We start from the raw sequence: 20,659 nt of genomic DNA, 5'->3' as shown, positions 1-20,659 counted from the left end.
GCCCCGAGGCCACGCCTGCCCTGTAGGGGGTGGCAGGGATCGGGCTGGGTACCCCCCACCCAGACACCCAGGCAGTGACAGTCGCCAACCCGTGGCGCGAGGACACGCGCAGCAGGGATGCGGCACAGCGCGCTCTGCGCTCGGCACCGGCCAGCCCGGGACGCCCCAGGGGCCGCCGCATCGTGTCCCCCGGGCCGGGTGAGTGGCCGGGCCGGGAAGGGTTAAGCCCACCGAGCTGCGGATGCCTAGAGCGGCGGCGGCGGCGGCGGCGGCGGCGGGGGCCGGGGCGCGGGGGCGCGGCGGGCGGGCAGGGGCGGGGGACAGGATGCGGATGCCGGGGGGGACTTCCTGTGCCGGCCCCCGCGCCCCCGCCCCCGGCCCGGCCAGCGGCCCGCACGGACGCACTCCCGGGCGGGCGGGCGAGCCCAGGGGGACCCGGCCCTGCCGCGGCGCCCGCCCCGCCCCCGCCCCGGCCCCCGCGCGGCCCGGCCCAGGCCGCCCGCAGGCTCCGGGCACCTGTAGCCCCCGAGGCCCCGCGTCGTCTGGCCGCCGCCGACCCCAGGCGGGGCCACCCCGTGGTGCCGACCCCGGGCGCCGGCCTGGATCCCGCTGCCCGCGATGGTCCCGGGGGGCCGGCCCTGAGCCCCGCGCGGGATTCGGGGCGCTGCCTCCCGCCCCGGCCCCCGCCGGAGAGTCTCCACCAACTTCTGCTCGGCCGCTCCTCTCGGCCCCTTCCCTTGGCCCAGGGCGACCTCGGCAGCCCAGACGGCGTGGACCCTCCGGAGTGCCCAGAAAGCCCCCGGGGTGGCCCTGCGCCTCCCGGTTCTTTCTGGATGGAGGCGCCTCCGGAAGGAGCCGGCTGCACGCCGTGGCCTTCACCTCGCAGCCTCTGCTGACCACACCTCCCTAGCGCAGAGGCTGCCCCGGGCGCAGGAAATGCTCCACCAGGTGAGGCCCAGGGGGTCGCTGGCGCTGGGCAACCGGGGACGCGTCGCTTGAGAGAGTTTGGACTGGATGGCACGAGTCGGCCTGTTTAGGGGAGAGGGGCCAGCTCTGCACGGGCCAGGGTGGACTCTCAGGAGCGCCTGGGCACAGGGCCAGGCCGTGGATGACAGTGCTCTGGACACCTGCCTTGCCCAGGAGCTGGGGTGGCAGCTGACACACGTGGCCTGCTGGTGGCCTTCTCAGAGCAGGCCAGGAAGGCAATAGAATGGAAGGGCGCCAGGCGCAGTGGCTCACTCTTATAATCCCAACACTTTAGGAGGCCGAGGCAGGAGGATCGCCTGAGGCCAGGAGTTCGAGACCAGCCTTGGGCAACATCGTCTACAATATAAAAAAACATAAAAATTAGCTGGGGGTGATGGCACGCACCTGTAGCCCCAGCTACTCGGGAGGCGGAGGCAGAAGAATCCCTTGAACCGGGGAGACGGAGGTTGCAGTGAGTCCAGATCGCACCACTGCACTCCAGCCTGGGCGACAGAGTGAGAATCCGTATCAAGAAAAAAAAAACATATTAAAAAAAAAAAAGGAGGCAGGGAGGATGTTGATGGACAGTCTCTCTTTGGCCCCAGAGCTCCCCGCCCTGAATGTCCCTTTGGTGACTCTAGCTTTCCTCCCTTGTGAAGGGCTGATACCCACAGTTGTATCTCAGTGGGGCTACCCCACTCTCCATCCCCCTGTGAAAAGTCAGGAGAGGCAGCCCTGCCTCTGTGCAGGTGACAGCCTCTGGTGCTGTCTGCCACCTCCCCAGCCCTGAGCCTCCAGGCCACCGGCACCCTCCGTTCCCCACTGTGGTCTGGACAGTCTTGTAGTTGCAGCAGGTGTGGAGCTGACTGCTCTGGGTGGCCCGAGGCAGAGGTGTAGGGCCTTTGGGGGCCTGTGGCACCTGGCGGGGGGCTCAAAGCACTCCAGCCCGTCTAAACCGCTTCCTTCCTTTCAGCACAGCCGACTCCCGGGAATTGGGGTCTGACCGTCAGGATGGAAGTGGGGTCAGCCACCGAGACCTTCGTGCTGGAACTTCGATGTCTTGAGGATGGGGGCCCAGGGCCTGACACCCTCTCAGGTGAGGGCCTCGGGGGATCCCTTGACAGAGCCCCATGCCTGCCTGCTGTGGCAGAGAGAGGCTCAAGGGTGGCGGGCAGCCCGCACAGACTCACACCAGCCAACCTCAGCTGCACTGAGTAACACCACCAGCTCTGCCTTGAGATTTCCTAAGGTGGCTGTGTCAGGCAGGCTGAGGCCAGACTGATGAGGGGCTCCCTGCTCCCCAAATGGGTGCTGACTGGACTTACACTCACACGTGCTGCTGGCTGGAACTCATTGCTGTGTTTCCTGGCAGCCAGAGGGCCTCCACCATCCTCCCACCTCGCCCCAGCTCCTGAGTCAATCTCCACTCAATTTCCCGGATCCGATTCGGGTACTGATAGGCTCTCTTCCTCTGCCCCTCCTGTCCCAGATGTTGGCTCCATGGCTTCTTCTCCCCTGTGGCCTCGTAACCTTTTCCACTTTACCTTGACCTCTGCTTGCATCTGTTTTTCTCTACCTGATGCCCAGGGGCAGATGTGGTACTGCAGAACCTTCCAAGACCTCTTCCTCTGGGACCCACTCTGGGCAAACCTTTTCTGGTAGCCACACTCATGAGAGCCAGTTTCCATTCTGTGCTTTAAGGGTGCTGAGTGAGGGCCTGGGGCAGGGCGGGACAGAGCTTGAAAAGGACCAAGGGAATTGGAGGGGTGGGATGGGGATGTGTGGAGTCAAGAAGGACCCTTCTGACCGGGCATGGTGGCTCATTCCTGTAATCCCAGCACTTTGGGAGGCCGAGGCGGACAGATCACTTGAGGCCAGGAGTTTGAGACCAGCCTGGCCAACATGGTGAAACACCGTCTCTACTACAAATACAAAAATTAGCTGGGTGTGGTGGGCACCTGTAATCTCAGCTACTCGGGAGGCTGAGGCAGAAGAATCACTTGAACCCAGGAGGCAGAGGTTGCAGTGAGCCAGGATCATGCCACTGCACTTCAGCCTTGGTGTCAGAGTGAGAGTCTGTCTCAAAAGAAGAAAAAGAAGAAAGGAAGACCCTTCTGACTTGTAAATTTGGCTGACAAAACTTTGGGAAGGTATACACGTCAGACAACATTGAACTAGATGTTCACTAAAATGCCTTTGTTCAAAATGCTGAGGTCAGGCACAATGGTTCACACCTGTAATCCCAGCACTTTGGGAGACCGAGGCAGGTGGATCGCTTGAGCTCAGGAGTTCGAGACCAGCCTGTGAAACATGGCAAAACCCCATCTCTACAAAAAGTTTAAAAAATGATGCCGCATAGCTACAACTATCTGATCTTTGACAAACCTGACAAAAACAAGAAATGGGGAAAGGATTCCCTATTTAATAAATGGTGCTGGGAAAACTGGCTAGCCATATGTAGAAAGCTGCAACTGGATCCCTTCCTTACACCTTATACAAAAATTAATTCAAGATGGATTAAAGACTTATATGTTAGACCTAAAACCATTAAAATCCTACAAGAAAACCTAGGCAATACCATTCAGGACACAGGCGTGGGCAAGGACTTCATGTCTAAAACACCAAAAGCAATGGCAACAAAAGCCAAAATCGACAAATGGGATCTCATTAAACTAAAGAGCTTCTGCACAGCAAAAGAAACTATCATCAGAGTGAACAGACAACCTACACAATGGGAGAAAATTTTTGCAACCTACTCATCTGACAAAGGGCTAATATCCAGAATCTACAATGAACTCAAACAAATTTACAAGAAAAAAACAAACAACCCCATCAAAAAGTGGGCAGAGGACATGAACAGACACTTCTCAAAAGAAGACATTTATGCAGCCAAAAAACACATGAAGAAATGCTCCTCATCACTGGCCATCAGAGAAATGCAAATCAAAACCACAGTGAGATACCATCTCACACCAGTTAGAATGGCCATCATTAAAAAATCTGGAAACAACAGGTGCTGGAGAGGATGTGGAGAAATAGGAACACTTTTACACTGTTGGTGGGACTGTAAACTAGTTCAACCATTGTGGAAGTCAGTGTGGCGATTCCTCAGGGATCTCGAACTAGAAATACCATTTGACCCAGCCATCCCATTACTGGGTATATACCCAAAGGACTATAAATCATGCTGCTATAAAGACACATGCACACGTATGTTTATTGCGGCACTATTCACAATAGCAAAGAGTTGGAACCAACCCAAATGTCCAACAACGATAGACTGGATTAAGAAAATGTGGCACATATACACCATGGAATACTATGCAGCCATAAAAAATGATGAGTTCGTGTCCTTTGTAGGGACATGGATGAAACTGGAAAACATCATTCTCAGTAAACTATCGCAAGGACAAAAAACCAAACACCGCATGTTCTCACTCATAGGTGGGAATTGAACAATGAGAACTCATGGACACAGGAAGGGGAACATCACACTCCGGGGACTGTTGTGGGGTGGGGGGAGGGGGGAGGGACAGCATTAGGAGATACACCTAATGCTAAATGACGAGTTAATGGGTGCAGGAAATCAACATGGCACATGGATACATATGTAACAAATCTGCACATTGTGCACATGTACCCTAAAACCCTAAAGTATAATAAAAAAAAAAAAAAATTAGCTAGGCGTGGTGGTGTGTACCTGTAGTCCCAGCCACTTGGGAGGCTGAGATGGGAGGATCGCTTGAGCTTGAGAGGTTGAGGCTACAGTGAGCTGAGATTGTGCCACTACACTCCAGCCTGGGTGACAAGAGTGAAATCCTGTCTAAAACAAACAAACAAACAAAAACTGAAATTGCTGCCCCAGGGAGTCAGAGTGGCCTGTGGTCAAGACTGTGCCAGAAAAGAGGAGACTCACACAGAGGCACAATCTGTCTCATTCCTCCCAGAAGGGGTATGAGAAAGGAGTGTCCATGAGACATTGAACTTGCTGGGGGGACAGTTTTCACCCTGTCTTCTCCTACCATGTGCTTCCCCCCAGCCGATGTAAGTGTCTATGAAAAGCACACTCACGGATCTATTAGCCTAACCAAAGGTTATTAGGAATATTTTACTAGAGGAAATTATATGCATACAGATCTCCCTTGGTGGATTTTTTTGTTTTTTTTTTTTTGAGACAGAGTCTCGCTCTGTTGCCCAGGCTGGATTGCGGTGGCTAAATCTTGACTTGCTGCAACCTCCACCTCCTGGGTTCAAGCAGTTCTCCTGCCGCAGCCTCCCAATTAGCTGGGACTATAGGTGCATGCCACCATGCCCAGCTAATTTTTGTATTTTTAGTAGAGACAGGGTTTCACCATGTCCCTTTTTTTTTTTTTTTTTTTTTTTTTTTTGATAAGGAGTCTTGCTCTGTCGCTGGGCTGGAGTGCGGTGGTGTGATCTCAGCTCACTGCAAACTCTGCCTTTCAGGTTCAAGTGATTCCCCAGCCTCAGCCTCCCGAGTAGCTGGGACTACAGGTGCACACCACCACGCCTGGCTAATTTTTTGTATTTTAGTAGGGATGGCTTTCGTCATGTTGGCCAGGATGGTCTCGATCTCCTGACCTTGTGATCCATCCGCCTCGGCCTCCCAAAGTGCTGGGATTATAGGCGTGAGCCACTGCGCCCGGCCATCCCTTGATTTTATTAAATCAATATATTCCTGGAAAAGTGGCCAGAAAGCAAACTTTTATAAATCAAAGCATTGTCTTCCATTACAAAATGGAAAACATATGATGTTATAGGGAGAAGAGATGTTGAAATCAGATTTGGGAACGGAGAAAGCCTCCTCAAGTCACACGTAGAAAGAAGGATTGGGATTTTCCAGTAGCACAATAGTAATACTCAAAACGAGAATTTCATGGTGTACAAGGTGCGGAAAGAGAAGCGTAGTAACGGAGTGGTGCTGTTTTTGTAGGGCCTCCCAGGTTTATGCCTCCCAAAGTGTTGGGATTACAGGCATGAGCCACTGCGCCCAGCCAAGTTAGTCCTTTGTATCCTGAATGACGATCTCAAACAGTCCCAGTCTCCTTGGTATTTTTTTGTTACTTTGCAAACCAATCCTAACCTTCAGAGAGAGGGAATTTTCAAGCACCTACCAGGTTCCAGGTACTATGCCAGGGCTCTCCTTGTTGTACTGTTTAAGCAGATGGTGTGGGTATCACTGATCTATTTTATAGACAGGACTGTGAGCCTGCAGGAGGTTGTACACCTGCCGACTGGTAGAGTTAGGTTCTGAACTGAGGACTTCCCGCCTGAAACCTAGTGGTCTCTCTGACACTTTGGTGATTTTTGGAAACTATTTGTGGTAACACCTCCAGGCAGCTTTATATAAATTCTTTATTATTTACAGAGAAGGAGAATTTCATTTATTTAAGGTGTGGCTGTAACTGAGGTTGGAGTTCATCATGGGGTTGATGGCTTGGCCGTTGGGAGAGCCGGTTCTGTGGTTTCTACTGGAGGGTGATTAAGCACAATAGATTTCTCAGGATGGTCAGGGAGCCCCCAGCACCCCTGCTAGTGCCAGTGCCAAGATCAGAGCATGGAGCCTGTGTAAAGGGAAGCTCCAAGGAGGGATCAGGGAGCTGGGGTCCAGAGGGAGGTCACCAGCATTCCCTTGGCCACCTACCTTCCTTCCTTCCCTTCTTCCCTTCCTTCTCTCTCTTTCTCTCTCTGTATCTCTCTCTCTCTCTTTTGAGATGGACTCTCCCTCTGTCGCCCAGGCTGGAGCACAGTGGTATGATCTCAGCTCACTGCATCCTCCACCTCCTGAGTTCAAGTGATTCTCCTGCCTCAGCCTCCTGAGTAGCTGGGACTACAGGCACCCGACACCACACCCGGCTAATTTTTTGTATTTTTAGTAGAGACGGGCTTTCGCTATGTTGCCCAGGCTGGTTTCGAACTCCTGAGCTCAGGCAATCTGCCCACCTCAGCCTCTCAAAGTGCTGGGATTACAGGCGTGAGCCACGGTGCCCGGCCACCTGGGCACATTTCCAAGCCACTCCCGGCCCCTGCAGTATTTCAGTTTCTGCTGGGCTGCTATTGTTACTTGATCTAGCACTTTTGGGCTCCTGCTAAGAGCATGTTAGTGTATCTTTGAGGGCAGGGTGAGGGGCAAGTCCTGGGGTTTGGACCAGAGAGCTTCCTGTAGATCTTTCTCTCTTGGCTTCCTGCCATTTCTTCCACAGGTGGCAGCGGTGGGAGCGAGAGTCAGGAGGAGGAAGAGCCTCAGGAGGGGAGCAGCAGTCCACAGCGGCCAGCAGTCTCGGCCCCAGTGGGGGCCAGTGAAATCACTGAGGAAACCCGGCCGGGACAACGGGAGTTGCAACTGCAGCAGTTAGAACAGCAGCCCGAGCTGCAGCAACAGCCGCAGCCACACCTAGAACTGCAACAGCAGCCGCAGCAAGATGGGCAACAACAGCTATCTCAACTACAACAGGAAAAACACCAATCCATGCACCATCAGGAACTGAAACCAGAACTGCAGCTAATGCACCAGCAGCAACAGTTACAGCCACAGCAAGTGCAAGAGCAACAGCTGTTGCAGCAGCAGGAACAGCTACAGCAGCAAGTGCAAGAGCAACAGCTGTTACAGCAACAGCAGGAACAGTTACAACAGCAGCAGCTGCTACAACAGCAGGAACAATTACAGCAGCAACAGTTTCAACAGCAGCAGGAACAGTTACAGCAGCAGCAGCTACTGTTGCTGCAGCAGCAGGAACAGTTACAGCAGCAACTGTTGCAGCAGCAGCAGGCACAGTTACAACAGCAGCTGCTGGAACAGCAGCAGGCACAGTTACAGCAGCAGTTACTGCTGCAGCAGCAGGAACAGTTACAGCAGCAGCAGCAACAGCAGCTGTTGCAACAGCAGCAGGAACAATTGCAACAGCAACAACTGCGGCCTCCTCCCCTGGAGCCCGAGGAGGAGGAAGAGGTGGAGCTGGAGCTCATGCCGGTGGACCTGGGGTCAGAGCAGGAGCTGGAGCAGCAGCGGCAGGAGTTGGAGCGGCAGCAGGAGCTGGAACGGCAGCAGGAGCAGCGGCAGCTGCAGCTCAAACTGCAGGAGGAGCTGCAGCAGCTGGAGCAACAGCTGGAGCAGCAGCAGCAGCTGGAGCAGCAGGAGGTGCAGCTGGAGCTGACCCCGGTGGAGCTAGGCGCCCAGCAGCAGGAGTTGCAGCTGGAGCTGACCCCAGTGCAGCCGGAGCTGCAGCTGGAACTGGTGCCAGCTGCAGGGGGCGGCGGAGCAGCGGTCCCCGGGGCTCCGGCCGCGGTCGTGGTGGCTCCCCCGGGCTACGTGGTGGTGCAGGAGCTCATGGTGCTGCCCGCTGTGGCAGCACCGGCCGTGGTGGCCATCCCGGGCCCGGCAGGCAGCGCGGCGTTGACCCCTGCACGGCAGCGGCGGCGACGGCGCGCTCGGGACCGACCGACCATCTGCGGGGAGTGCGGCAAGGGCTTCAGCCGCAGCACGGACCTGGTGCGCCACCAGGCCACGCACACGGGTGAGCGGCCACACCGCTGCGGCGAGTGCGGCAAGGGCTTCTCGCAGCACTCGAATCTGGTGACGCACCAACGCATCCACACGGGCGAGAAACCCTACGCCTGCTCCTACTGCGCCAAGCGCTTCAGCGAGAGCTCGGCGCTCGTGCAGCACCAGCGCACGCACACCGGGGAGCGACCCTACGCCTGCGGGGACTGTGGCAAGCGCTTCAGCGTCTCCTCCAACCTGCTGCGCCACCGGCGCACGCACTCGGGCGAGCGGCCCTACGTGTGCGAGGACTGCGGCGAGCGCTTCCGACACAAGGTGCAGATACGCCGCCACGAGCGCCAGCTGCATGGCGCGGGCCGCTCCAGGGGCCTCGGCCTGCTGCGCGCCTCGCGGCCCGCGGCCCTCGGTGGCCCAGCCCGCGCGGAGCAGGCCGCTACGGCCACTGCGCCCGCAGACAAGGCGCTGTGAGGGCCGTGATCGGGGCTGCCTGGCTGGGAGGGGACCCCCCACCCGCCTCCACCTGAAAAGCTCCTTGACCCGGGTTCATGGGCGCTGGAGGCATCCTGGAATATCCCTGGAGTAAAAGGCTTCCACCATCATCATCATCATCTCCCGGATTCCCTGAGAAAATACCAGGTTCACAGATTCACCGCTAGAAAAAACCATCCGCCAGAAGAGAAGTGGGCTGGGGCTGAAACAGCACCCGGGACACGTTTGTCTGCCCTTTGAGGGGTCTGCCAAAAATTTTCCCTCCGGGCAAACTGGACTTACTACGAACGCGGAAAAACTCCCAGTGGCGAGACGATTAACGACACTGGCCGAGGACTGGACACCCACCAGGGAATCAGACGTGGTAAGACACACATGGAAAAGCTTCGATCCTGGTGAAAATGATCCCAAGGAGAAATTCAGGGAGGAAGCAAACTTGTTTGCACTATGTAGAAACTGACTAAGGCATCGAATCGTCCTCAGAGGCATTTGCCTTGAAAATACTTTCCAAGATGAAAATTTATCAGGGTGGGTATAATTCTGATGAAAACACCTGTGTTCATCAACACAGGGTCAGAGCGCCCACGGGGTCAATGTGCAAATCCAAGCCAGGAAGTCCTGCTCCGGGTGGAAGGTAAAACCTTCCCTTCAGGGAACCAGGGGCTCCGGCGGGCATTGGAGGCAGGTTCTTGGCCTCTGCTGCCATGTCCCCCAGTCCCCCCAGCCCGCATTAATGTCCTCTGGAATAAGAGCCTGTGGCTGAAGCAGAGGGCCTTCTGGGAGAGCTCTCCAAGGTATGGAAGGAGGGTCCCCCAGAAGGAGCTCCAGGGTAGCCCCACTGTGGCCCCCCTGGGCTCCACCAGCTTCATGCTTCTCAGATGCTACCCAGGGGCCGGCACAGGGAGACCGGGGCAGATTTCTCCTGCACCAGGCTATGGAGGTTTGGAGGGCTGCCTGAGCAGACCCTGTGCCATGGCTGGGGCTGGGGAAAGAATATCTGAGAAAAGGTTTGGGAGCAGTGCTCTTTACTACGTTTACCAAATCGTCTGGGGCAGGGGCCGTGAGCCGCAGCAGTTGCTGGTGCCTTGTGGGAAGGTGGGGCAGGGAGGAGGCTGCCCACCACCTCTGCCCCCAGTCACTTCCTGCTTGACCTGACTCTTCACATGTGGCTGCTTAATTCCTGCCCCCTCCCCCCAGCTGCTTCTCCTTTACTAACACACCTGCTACATTTTACACATGTGTTGGTAAGTGAGAAACAGAAATGAAAAATAAATTAAAATGCAGAAATACAATGTCCTTGTCTTGGTGTTTTCACCTCTGGATTTTGTGTCTTCCATAGGGCTTCCTTTCTTTTCTTTCTTTTTTCCTTCCCTTCCCTTCCTTTCCCCTGTCCCCCTTTTTCCCTTTCTTTCCTCTTTCCCCTTCCGTTCCTTTACTTTCTTCTTTCTCTTTCTTTTCTTTCTTTCTTTTTTAATGTTGCCTGGGCTGGTCTCAAACTCCCAGGCTCAAGCAATCCTTCCACCTCAGCCTCCCAAACTGCAGGGAGTACAGGTGTGAGCCACTGTGCCTGGCCAAAGATTCATTCCTTTCTTTCTTTCTTTTTTTGAGAGAGGGTCTTGCTCTATTGCCCAGGCTAGAGTGCAGTGGTTTGATCACTGCAGCCTCAAACTCCCGGGCTCGAGCAATTCTCCTACCTCAGCCTCCTGAGTAGCCTGAGTAGCTGGGACTACAGATGCATGCCACAGTGTCTGGCTAATTTTTTTTTTTTTTTTTTTGAGATGGAGTCTCACACTGTTGCCCAGGCTGGAGTGCAGTAGCATGATCTCTGCTCACTGCAACTTCCGCCTCCCGGGTTCAAGCGATTCTCCTGCCTCAGCCTCCTGAGTAGCTGAGATTACAGGCGCCTGCTACCACGTCTGGCTAATTTTTTGTATTTTTAGTAGAGATGAGGTTTCACCATGTTGGCCAGGCTGGTCTTGAACTCCTGACCTTGTGATCCACCCGCCTCGGCCTCCCAAAGTCCTGGGATTACAGGTGTGAGCCCCTGCACCTGGCCATGTCTGGCTAAGTTTTAATTTTGTTTTTAGAGAGGGGGTCTCACTGTGTCGCCCAGGCTGTTGGGGTTCATTTCAAGGAAAATGTTCCTGGTTGCTCTTGAGCAAGGAGCTTACTGTTCAGGCCCATTACCCAATCCTCCTCACCCAGACCAGCCTTCCAGCCTAAGGCCCTTGGCTGGGTAATGGACTTACTCAGTGAGAACCTCATGGGAGGGTCAGGGACCAGAGGGTGGATGCTTGAGAAGGCCAGCTTTGGGACCTAGTAAGGACAACCTTTGTATCAATTCAGCCCAACTTGGCAGTGGCTCACACCTATAATCCCAGCACTTTGGGAGTCTGAGGTGGGGGGATCACTAGAGGTCAGGAGTTTGAGACCAGCCTGGGCAACATAACAAGACCCCATCTCTACTAAAAATAATACCACTGCACTCCAGTCTGGGAGACAGCGAGACCCTTTCCCCCTCCACCCCCCAAAAATTCAGGCCAGCTGCAGCCTGGAGTGATGGTGCTGAGTTCGCCCTGCTGCACAGCCACTTGGAGGAGCATCGTGAGGCCTGGAGTCTCCTCCCAGCCCTGAGAGTCTTGATTCATTCATTCATTCATTCATTCATTCATTCATTCATTTAGAGACACTAGTCTCTCTGTGTTGACCAGGCTGGAGTGCACTGGCACGTTCTTGGCTCACTGCAACCTCTGCCTCCTGGGTTAAAGTGATTCTCGTGCCTCAGCCTCCCGAGTAGCTGGGATTACAGGCATGCACCATCATGCCCAGCTAATTTTTGTATTATTTTTAGTAGAGACGGCTTTTGCCATGTTGGCCAGGCTGGTGTCGAACTCCTGACCTCAAGTAATCCGTCAGCCTCCCAAAGTGCTGGGATTACAGGCGTGAGCCACTGCACCCAGCCTTGCTGGATGGAGCCCCTTGATGCACCTGAGAATTACCTTCCCCAGGATGGCCCTGAACGCATTAAGACAGGCATGGGAGGAGAGTGCAGCCTGAGCTCTCCTGTTTTTGTTCAGGGCAGCTCCGAGGTGTGACTCACACTCGAGTTTGCCTGTGGGATCCAATCAAAGCATCCCTTGCATATGTATATATAAACAGGGTCTTGCTCTGTTGCCCAGGCTAGAGTACAATGGCATGATCACGGCTCACTGCAGCCTCGATCTCCTGGGCTCTAGCAATCCTCCTGCCTCAGCCTCCTGAGTAGCTGGGACTACAGGTGTGCCACTACACCTGGCTAATTTTTTTTTTTTTTTTTTTTTTTGAGATGGAGTCTCGCTCTGTCGCCCAGGCTGGAGTGCAGTGGTGCAATCTCGGCTCACTGCAACCTCCGCCTCTGAGGTTCGTGATTCTCCTGCCTCAGCCTCCTGAGTAGCTGGGATTACAGGCAGGCGCCACTGCACCCAGCCAATTTTTGTATTTTTAGTAGAGATGGGGTTTTCACCATGTTGCCCAGGCTGGCCTTGAACTCCTGACCTCAGGTGATCCACCCGCCTTGGCCTCCCAAAGTGCTGGGGTTACAGGCGTGAGCCACCATGCCCAGCCACACCTGGCTAATTTTTAAAATTTTTTTGTAGACATGGGGGTCTCACTATGTTGCCCAGGTTGGTCTTGAACTCCTGGAATCAAGCAGTCCTCCTGCCTTGGCCTCCCAAAGCACTGGGATTAGAGGCGTGAACCACCATGCCCGGCCTCACAGGATTTTGCTGGGGGCTGCATCTCTCCTTGGTTTCCTCTCCTTCCTTGACCTGCTTCTTTTACTCCAGCACCCTCTGGGAGCATGGCCTTAATGTGTCACTCACTCAGAAATCCGTGTGTGGAGGTCTGCTGCCCAGCAGCCTGCCCTGAGACCCATGGTGTAGTTCTGGAAAGTGGAGTCTGGGCTGGGGCCACTCCCCCATCAGGTGGCAATAGGGACCTGTTTGTGGGGGGTGAGTGCTGGTTACCTTTGGCTGCCTTTTTTTTTTTTTTCAAGACAGGGTCTCACTCTGTTGCCCAGGCTGGAGTGCAGCTACAATCATAGCTCACTGCAGCCTCCAACTTCCTGGCTCGAGGGATCCTCCCATGTCAGCCTCCCAAGCAGCTCAGACTACAGACACACACCACCATGCCTGGTTTATTTTTATTATTTTTTGTAGAGACGGGGTCTCGTCATGTTGTCCAGGCTGATCTCAAACTCCTGGGCTCAAGCAGTTCTCCCACCTCAGCCTCCCAAAGTGCTCAGATTACAGGTGCTGGGATTACACAGACTAGGAACCGCCCCTGGGCTGATGCCCCTTTTTGACATGGTGGGTGGGGTTCGAGATACAATAAGTTCTGCCAATCACCTGCCTCCCCACGGGGCACCTGGTGGGCTGGAAACATGAGGAACATCAGACAAAGGAACCCAATCCCACTTCATCAAAAACTCAAAACAAGCCAGTGCAGTGGCTCATGCCTGTAATCCCAACACTTTGAGAGGGTGAGGTGGGAGGATCACTTGAGGTCAGGAGTTGGAGACCAGCCTGGCCAACATGGCAAAATCCCATCTCTACTAAAAATACAAAAATTAGCTGAGTGTGGTGGCGGGCACCTGTAATCCCAGCTACTCGGGAGGCTGAGGCAGGAGAATTGCTTGAACCTGGGAGGCAGAGATTGCAGTGAGCCGAGATCGCGCCACTGCACTCCAGCCTGGATGACAGAGCAAGACTCCATCTCAAAAACAAACAGAGACAATAGGGAAAAGAGACCTCAGTATAGAACTGGGTTCAATTCTGGCCGGGCGCAGTGGCTTACGCCTGTAATCCCAGCACTTTATGAGGCCGAGGTAGGCAGATAACGAGGTCAGGAGATCGAGACCATCCTGGCCAACATGGTGAAACTCCGTCTCTACTAAAATACAAAAATAATTAGCCACGCGTGGTGGTGCATGCGTGTAGTCCCAGCTGCTTGGGAGGCTGAGGCAGGGGAATTGCTTGAACCCCAGAGGCAGAGGCTGTAGTGAGCCGAGATCGCGCCACTGCACTCCTGCCTGGCGACAGAGCAAGACTCCGTCTCAAAACAAATGAAACAAAACCCTGAAAACAGAGAATGCCCCCCACACCTCCCCCATGAAGGGCTCCTGGCCTTCTGCAAACAGGAGGCGGCCTAGGGAAAGAGGGAGGATGAGCGGGCCTATGTCAGCAGCTGGTCCACCTGCCACCCTGCTGCTTATGTGAGCAGGAGGAAAGAGGAGAGGTGATTGGCAGCCTGCCCCAGGGACATGGCCTGCCTGGGCCTGTGCACCCCGAGACAGCAGGAACCAGCAAGAACAAGAAAAACAGATACCCACATGGACGTTGCTGCTCGGCCCAGCCAGCCACTGGCCTGTTAGTGGGCAGCTTTCCCTCCCTGGAGGGCACTGGAGGTGGCTAACAGAGGTGGGCGGGAGCACCAGAAAGGCAGCCCCTCACTTTCGCCTCAGCTTGAGCTCCTGCACTGTGCCGCTGGCTATCATGGCAGCTAGGGCCTTCAGCTCATGGCATCAGGCCTGGAGTAGGGCAAGGCCCCCCTACAAGTGCCAACCATGAGGTGCAGCGTGAGAGTCACAGACCAGGAATCGAGGGATGACAGAAAGAGGAGTTCCCTGGCCTGCATGGGGACAGGTGGTATTTCAGCCCAGCCTGAAAGGTGGCCAGAGAGGGGTGTGCAGTGGTGGTAGGGGACATGTCTTGAGCAAGAGCCTGAGGTGGGAGCTGGGGGCAAATCCAGGAGCCTGAGTGGTCCTGTGGCTGGAACTTCTTGCCCCCATGGGGAGTCCATGGTGGCTATGAAAGGCGTCAGGCGGTGGGGAAGGTTATGACTTGCCAAGGTGGATGGGGGTGTGGCATGTGGTCCCGATGGACAGCAGGAAGCCATCCAAAGGCTGTTTAAGGGAACCAGGTGAGAGATGACAAGACTTCAAGGTGACAGAGTTAAGCTCTGGTAACTGGAATTTTTTCTTTTTTTTTTTTTTGAGACGGGGTCTTACTCTGTCGCCCAGGCTGGAATGCAGTGGTGCAATCATAGCTCACTGTAGCCTTGAACTTGGGCTCAAGCTCAAGTGATCTTCCTGTCTCTGCCTCCTGAGTAGCTGGGACTACAGGTGTGCACCACCATGCCCAGCTAATTTATTTTTATTTTTAAATTTATTTTATTTATTTGGTTTTTTTTGAGACAGTTTCGCTCTTATTGCCCAGGCTGGAGTGCAATGGTGCAATCTCAGCTCACTGCAATCTCCGCCTCCTGGGTTCAAGCGACTCTCCTGCCTCAGCCTCCCGAGTAGCTGGGATTAAAGGCGCCCACCACCACACCCAGCTCATTTTGCATTTTTAGTAGAGATGGGATTTCTCCATGTTGGTCAGGCTGGTCTTGAACTCCCGACCTCAGGTGATCCACCCACCTCAGCCTCCCAAAGTACTGGGATTACAGGCGTGAGCCACTGAGCCCGACCTCTAATTTTTTTTTTTTTTTTTTTTTGAGACGGAGTCTCACTCTGTTGCCCGGGCTGGAGTGCAGTGGCGTGATCTCGGCTCACTGCAAGTTCTGCCTCCCGGGTTCACGCCATTCTCCTGCCTCAGCCTCCCGAGTAGCTGGGACTACAGGCATCCACCACCACGCCCAGCTAATTTTTTGTATTTTTAGTAGAGACGCGGTTTCACTGTGTTAGCCAGGATGGTCTCGATCTCCTGACCTCGTGATCTGCCCGCCTCGGCCTCCCAAAGTGCTGGGATTACAGGCATGAGCCACCACGCCCGGCCCCAACCTCTGATTTTTGAATTTTTTGTAGAGGCGAGATCTTGCTATGTTGCCCAGGCTGGTCTCAAACTCCTGGGCTCAATCAATCCTCTCGCCTCAGCACCCTACGAAGTGCTGGGATTACAGGCATGAGGCACTGCCCAATAATTCCCAGTAAATGGGAATGATTGTTCAGCAGAAAACTGATCCCTTTGGGAAAGTTAATGTGGGGAGAATGTGGCCTGGCTTTGTGGTCCTTGACACCACCGTGAAAGACCAGGTCGCCCTCTGCCCATTGCCCTTCCAGAAGATGCTTGTCCTCCCTGCCCCAGCTCCGAGTCCACCACAGTCTCCCACTCAGGCAGCTGCAAGGCATGCTGGGAGTGAGTGGCCACTGGGGCTGGGGGCTGTCAGGGACGGAAAGGAGCAGATTCTTCCCTCCTGGCACCCACAAAAGTGTGTCCATCAGACAGGGCTAGATCAAGTCCAGGTCCCCACAATGGAATGGGAAGGAGCAGGCAGCGGTGGGGTCTCAACTGCCGATGAGGAGGCACGCAGGGCTGCAAACACAGTCTTTCTATTTCCTTGACCGGACTTCAGCCTCCCCGGAGCCTCTTCTCCACTCAGCCTTGATCTTTGAGTGTCTGTGTCCGTCTCTGCATTGCCCAGCTGTAGCAAAAATCCTGTCAAGTCAGTTTAGCCAGAATCTCCACCCTTGGTATCTGATCAAATCCCTCCTCTCCCATCACCTGCCAGGTGCCATCTGATCGCTCTTGCCTGCCTTCAGCCAGGATCCTGGGAGTCAGTTCAACCAGAACCTCCCACTCCTTCGTATTTTTCCACCCACCCACTTCCCTCCAACCTGCTCCTAGGCTGGGAGTCTCCACTTGTCCCTGTTGTATTCAGAATTGAGCCCAGTTCTATACTGAGGTCTCTTTTCCCTATTGCAATAGTTCCTGAATAAAATCTGTTTTTTACCGTTTTAACTACTGTCCAGCTTTGTTTTCTTTTTCTTTTTTTTTTTTGAGACAGGGTCTCACTCTGTCACTCAGGCTAGAGTGCAGTGGCACCATCATAGCTCACTGCAGCCTCAGCCTTCTGGGCTCAAGTGATCTTCCTGCCTCAGCCTCCCGAGTAGCTGGGACTACAGGCTCACAACACCACACCTGGCTAATTTTTTCTACTTTTTGTAGTGATGAGGTCTCACTATGTTGCTCAGGCTGTTCTCAAACTCCTGGGCTCAAGTGATCCTCCCACCTTGGCTTCCCAAAGTGCTGGGATTATAGGAGTAATATGGTTTGGATCTGTGTCCCCACCCAAATCTCATGTTCAATTGTTATTTATTTATTTGTGGAGATTGAGTCTCCCTCTGTCACCCAGGCTGGAGTGCAATGGTGCGATCTCAGCTCACTGCAACCTCTACCTCCTGGGTTCAAGAGATTCTCCTGCCTCAGCCTCCTGAGTAGCTGGGATTATAGGCACTCGCCACCACTCCTAGCTAATTTTTGTATTTTTAGTAGAGACGGGGTTTCACCAGGTTGGCCAGGCTGGACTCAAACTCCTGACCTCAGGTGATCCACCCACTTTGGCCTCCCAAAGTGCTGGGATTACAGGCCTGAGCCACCATGCCCGGCCTCTCAAGTTCAACTGTAATCCCCAGTGTTAGAGGTGGGGCCTGGTGGGAGGTGATTGGATCATGGGGGCAATTTCTCATGGTTTGACACCATTCCCCTTGGAGCTGTCACCACGAGAGTGAGTTCTTGTGAGATCTAGTCGTTTACAAGTGTGTGGCACCCCTCCTTTCTCTCTCATTCCTCCTGCTGCCACCATTTGAAGTGCTGGCTCCCCCTTCACCTTTTGCCATGATTGTACGTTTCCTGAGGCTTCCCCAGCCATGCTTCCTGTATAGGCTGCAGAGACATGAGCCAGTGAAACCTCTTTTCTTAAATTACCTCGTCTCTGGCAGTTCTTCATAGCAATAGGAGAACTGACTAAAACAAAACATGAGCCACTGCTCCCAGCCTCACGTGTGGTTTTTATAGTAGCACTACTGCCTTCAGCCCACTCCAGGCACATAGAGGCTCAGTGGGGGCATCCATCAGCATCCTTCTGTGCCAGGCTCTCTGCCAGCCCCTGGTGTGAGAGCCCAGGAGGAGCCCAAGAGGGCTTCCTGTAGGAAGAGACAGCTGAGGAAGTCCCGAGAGCCGAGTGAAGGGGAGCTCTGCCCAGTCAATGTTCAGTCCCTGCAGGTGGGTCTGTGCAGATACAGGGCAGGCCCAAAGCCCATGTACTTGAACGGAGATGCTCTCGGCCTCACAGAATTCCAAATGCCCCAAATGCCTGGTAACTTTCCACATACCCTGTGCCCCTGCCAGTGAGACACACGAAGGCTGAAGCACAGAACAAGCTTCACGCCAATCACTGGGTGGGCTGGCATCCTCCTCACTGCCAGCACCCACCACAGAGGATGGGCAGGAGCCAGGCAGACAACACCCCAGGAACTGTTTCATGAGTATGCTTGGGTATTTCACCAGCCCCAACCCCACCAACAGCTCATAGATGACTGACATGGAATTGTACTAGTGCAAAAAGGGTATGATTTACTTTTTTTTTTTTTTTTTTTGAGACGGAGTCTCGCTCTGTCACCCATACTGGAGTGCAGGGGCGTGATCTCGGCTCACTGCAACCTCCGCCTCCCGGGTTCAAGCGATTCTCCCGCCTCAGCCTCCTGAGTAGCTGGGATTACAGGCACCCACCACCACGCCCGGCTAAATTTTTGTATTTTTTTTTTTTAGTGGAGACGGGGTTTCACCATGTTGGTCAGGCTGGTCTTCAACTCCTGACCTCAGGTGATCTGCCGGCCTTGGCCTCCCAAAGTGCTGGGATTCCAGGCGTGAGCCACTGCACCCAGCTAATTTTTAAAAATGTTGTGTAGCGACAGGGTCTTGCTATGTTGCCTAGGCTGCTCTCAAACTCCTGGCCTTAAGCTATCCTCCTGCCTCAGTCTTCCAAAGTGCTGGGACTACAGGCATGAGCCAATCCTGGCCTGCTTTTTAATTACTTCCTTCTTCCAATGAGTCTAGGGAAATCTATCAAGACTGAGTTCAGTAGTGAGTGACAAGAAGGTCCAACTAAACTACAGTTTATGAAAACCAATTGTCCTCAGGTCAGAGGCATCCTCAGGTGGCCCAGGCCTGGTCTAGCATCTCCCCAAGGCCAAGGACACTAAGTCCCACCAGCTTCCTTCCTCTCCTCTCCGTCTCCTCAGCCCCTCAGCAGCGCTGTTGGAGCAAGAAGCAAAAATCACTGGTAGGGCCCGGCGAGGTGGCTCACGCCTTTTGCTTTCCTAAAAAGTTAAGGGAAAGGAAGAAAGGAAGGAAGGGAAAGAAAGAAGGAAAGAAAGGAAAGGAAAAGGAAAATTATCTGTGGACGAGGGAGAGGAAGAAATTGAGTCTTGGGTTAGGTATCAGGTGAGGACAGGCCAAGAGGAGATCTGAGGAGATGCTGGGATTATTCGGGGTCCCTGCCTGACAGGGTAGAGGGATCTAAGTCCAGGATGGAGCTGCTGACTCTGTTATACACCCTCCTCCTCTGGGATCCCTTGCTGTCCACATTACAGGTGGTTTTGGGCAACGGGCAGCACTGGGAAGTGACGGTGCAGGAGGGCAGGGTTGGGGTACTCTCTCTTCGCCACACTGTCCCTCCATAATCACAGTGCCCACAGTGTCCCCATCTTTATATCTCCACCTCCCTCCAGGCTTGACAACATCCTGCCCTTTCGTGCTCCTGCAGGGCTAAGCGTGGCAAAGGCCTGGTGCCTTCACATTCCAGCTGCTTCCCTTTACCTGGTGTATTAGTCCATTTTCATGCTGCTGTAAAGAACTACCCAAGACTGGGAAACTTATAAAGGAAAGAGGTTTAACTCACAGTGGCTCACGCCTGTAATCCCAGCACTTTGGGAGGCCAAGGTGGGCGGATCACAAGATCAGGAGTTTGAGACCAGCCTGACCAACATGGTGAAACCCCATCTCAACTAAAAATACAAAAATTAGCCAGGTGTGGTAGTGCACACCTGTAATCCCAGCTACTTGGGAGGCTGAGGCAGGAGAATCACTTGAACCTGGCAGGTGGACGTTGCAGTGAGCAGAGACTGTGCCACTGCACTCCAGCCTGGGCAACAGAGCATGAGACTCCATCTCAAAAAAAACAAAAACAAAAACAAAAACAAACCACCACCACCACCAAAAACTGACTCACAGTTCCGCATGACTGGGGAGGCCTCAGGAAACTTACAATCATGGTGGAAGGGGAAGCAAACACTTCCTTCTTCACATGATGGCAGGAAGGAGAAGTGTGGAGCAAAGGAGAAAAGCCCCTTACAAAACCATCAGATCTCATGAGAATTCACTAACATGAGAACAGCATGAGGCGAACTGCCCCCATGATTTAATTACCTCCCATTGGGTCCCTTCCACAACATGTGGGGATCATGAGAACTACAATTGAAGACGAGATTTCAGTGGGGACACAACCAAACCACATCACCTGGCGACACTGCTTTTGGTCAATTGTTAGTTGTCCTACAGTCAGAGACCTTCCTGGGAACTGCCTGGGGGCAACTGCACCTTCCTACTGAACCTGACGGATCAGGTAGGGTGGGGAAGGGTCTAATCTAGGGATCGGGGGTTCTAAAAGATACCCACAGGAGAGTCAGGCAGTGTCATTCAGATGTGGGCCTGGAGGAAGGGGACAGGGAGTGGTGGGCACTGAGGACCATGGCCACGCTCAGTCCCACCCACAGAAGCTGGTTACTTCTCAGGCCCTACTGGCTGGTGCCCTGCAAACCAGGGGCCTTGTGTTGCCAGAACTTCTGATTTTTCAAATTTTATTTAT

The 20,659-nt window shown here is 54.1% G+C and overlaps 1 protein-coding gene across 3 annotated transcripts; it reads left to right on the top strand.

Moving 5' to 3' along the window:
* Positions 1-530: 530 nt before the first annotated feature.
* On the top strand, positions 531-10,266 carry ZNF853 (zinc finger protein 853). Of its 3 annotated transcripts, none has more exons than XM_055292274.2 (4): positions 531-948; positions 1,945-2,062; positions 2,339-2,416; positions 7,188-10,266. In XM_055292274.2, exons 1-4 carry the CDS (start codon positions 937-939, stop codon positions 8,951-8,953), a joined length of 1,974 nt encoding a protein of 657 aa, XP_055148249.1. In that variant the 5' UTR covers positions 531-936; the 3' UTR covers positions 8,954-10,266. The 3 variants fall into 3 exon arrangements, with proteins under 3 accessions (XP_055148249.1, XP_055148250.1, XP_055148251.1); XM_055292275.2 differs by having other exon boundaries at positions 534-948; positions 1,940-2,062; XM_055292276.2 differs by lacking the exon at positions 2,339-2,416 and having other exon boundaries at positions 543-948.
* The last annotated feature ends 10,393 nt before the right edge of the window (positions 10,267-20,659 follow it).

The sequence above is a fragment of the Symphalangus syndactylus genome, chromosome 9 (genome assembly GCF_028878055.3).
Source record: "Symphalangus syndactylus isolate Jambi chromosome 9, NHGRI_mSymSyn1-v2.1_pri, whole genome shotgun sequence".
Taxonomy (NCBI): domain Eukaryota; kingdom Metazoa; phylum Chordata; class Mammalia; order Primates; family Hylobatidae; genus Symphalangus; species Symphalangus syndactylus.
The sequence above is the reverse complement of the archived record's forward strand: the minus strand, read 5'-3'. Positions and strand labels throughout refer to the sequence as shown.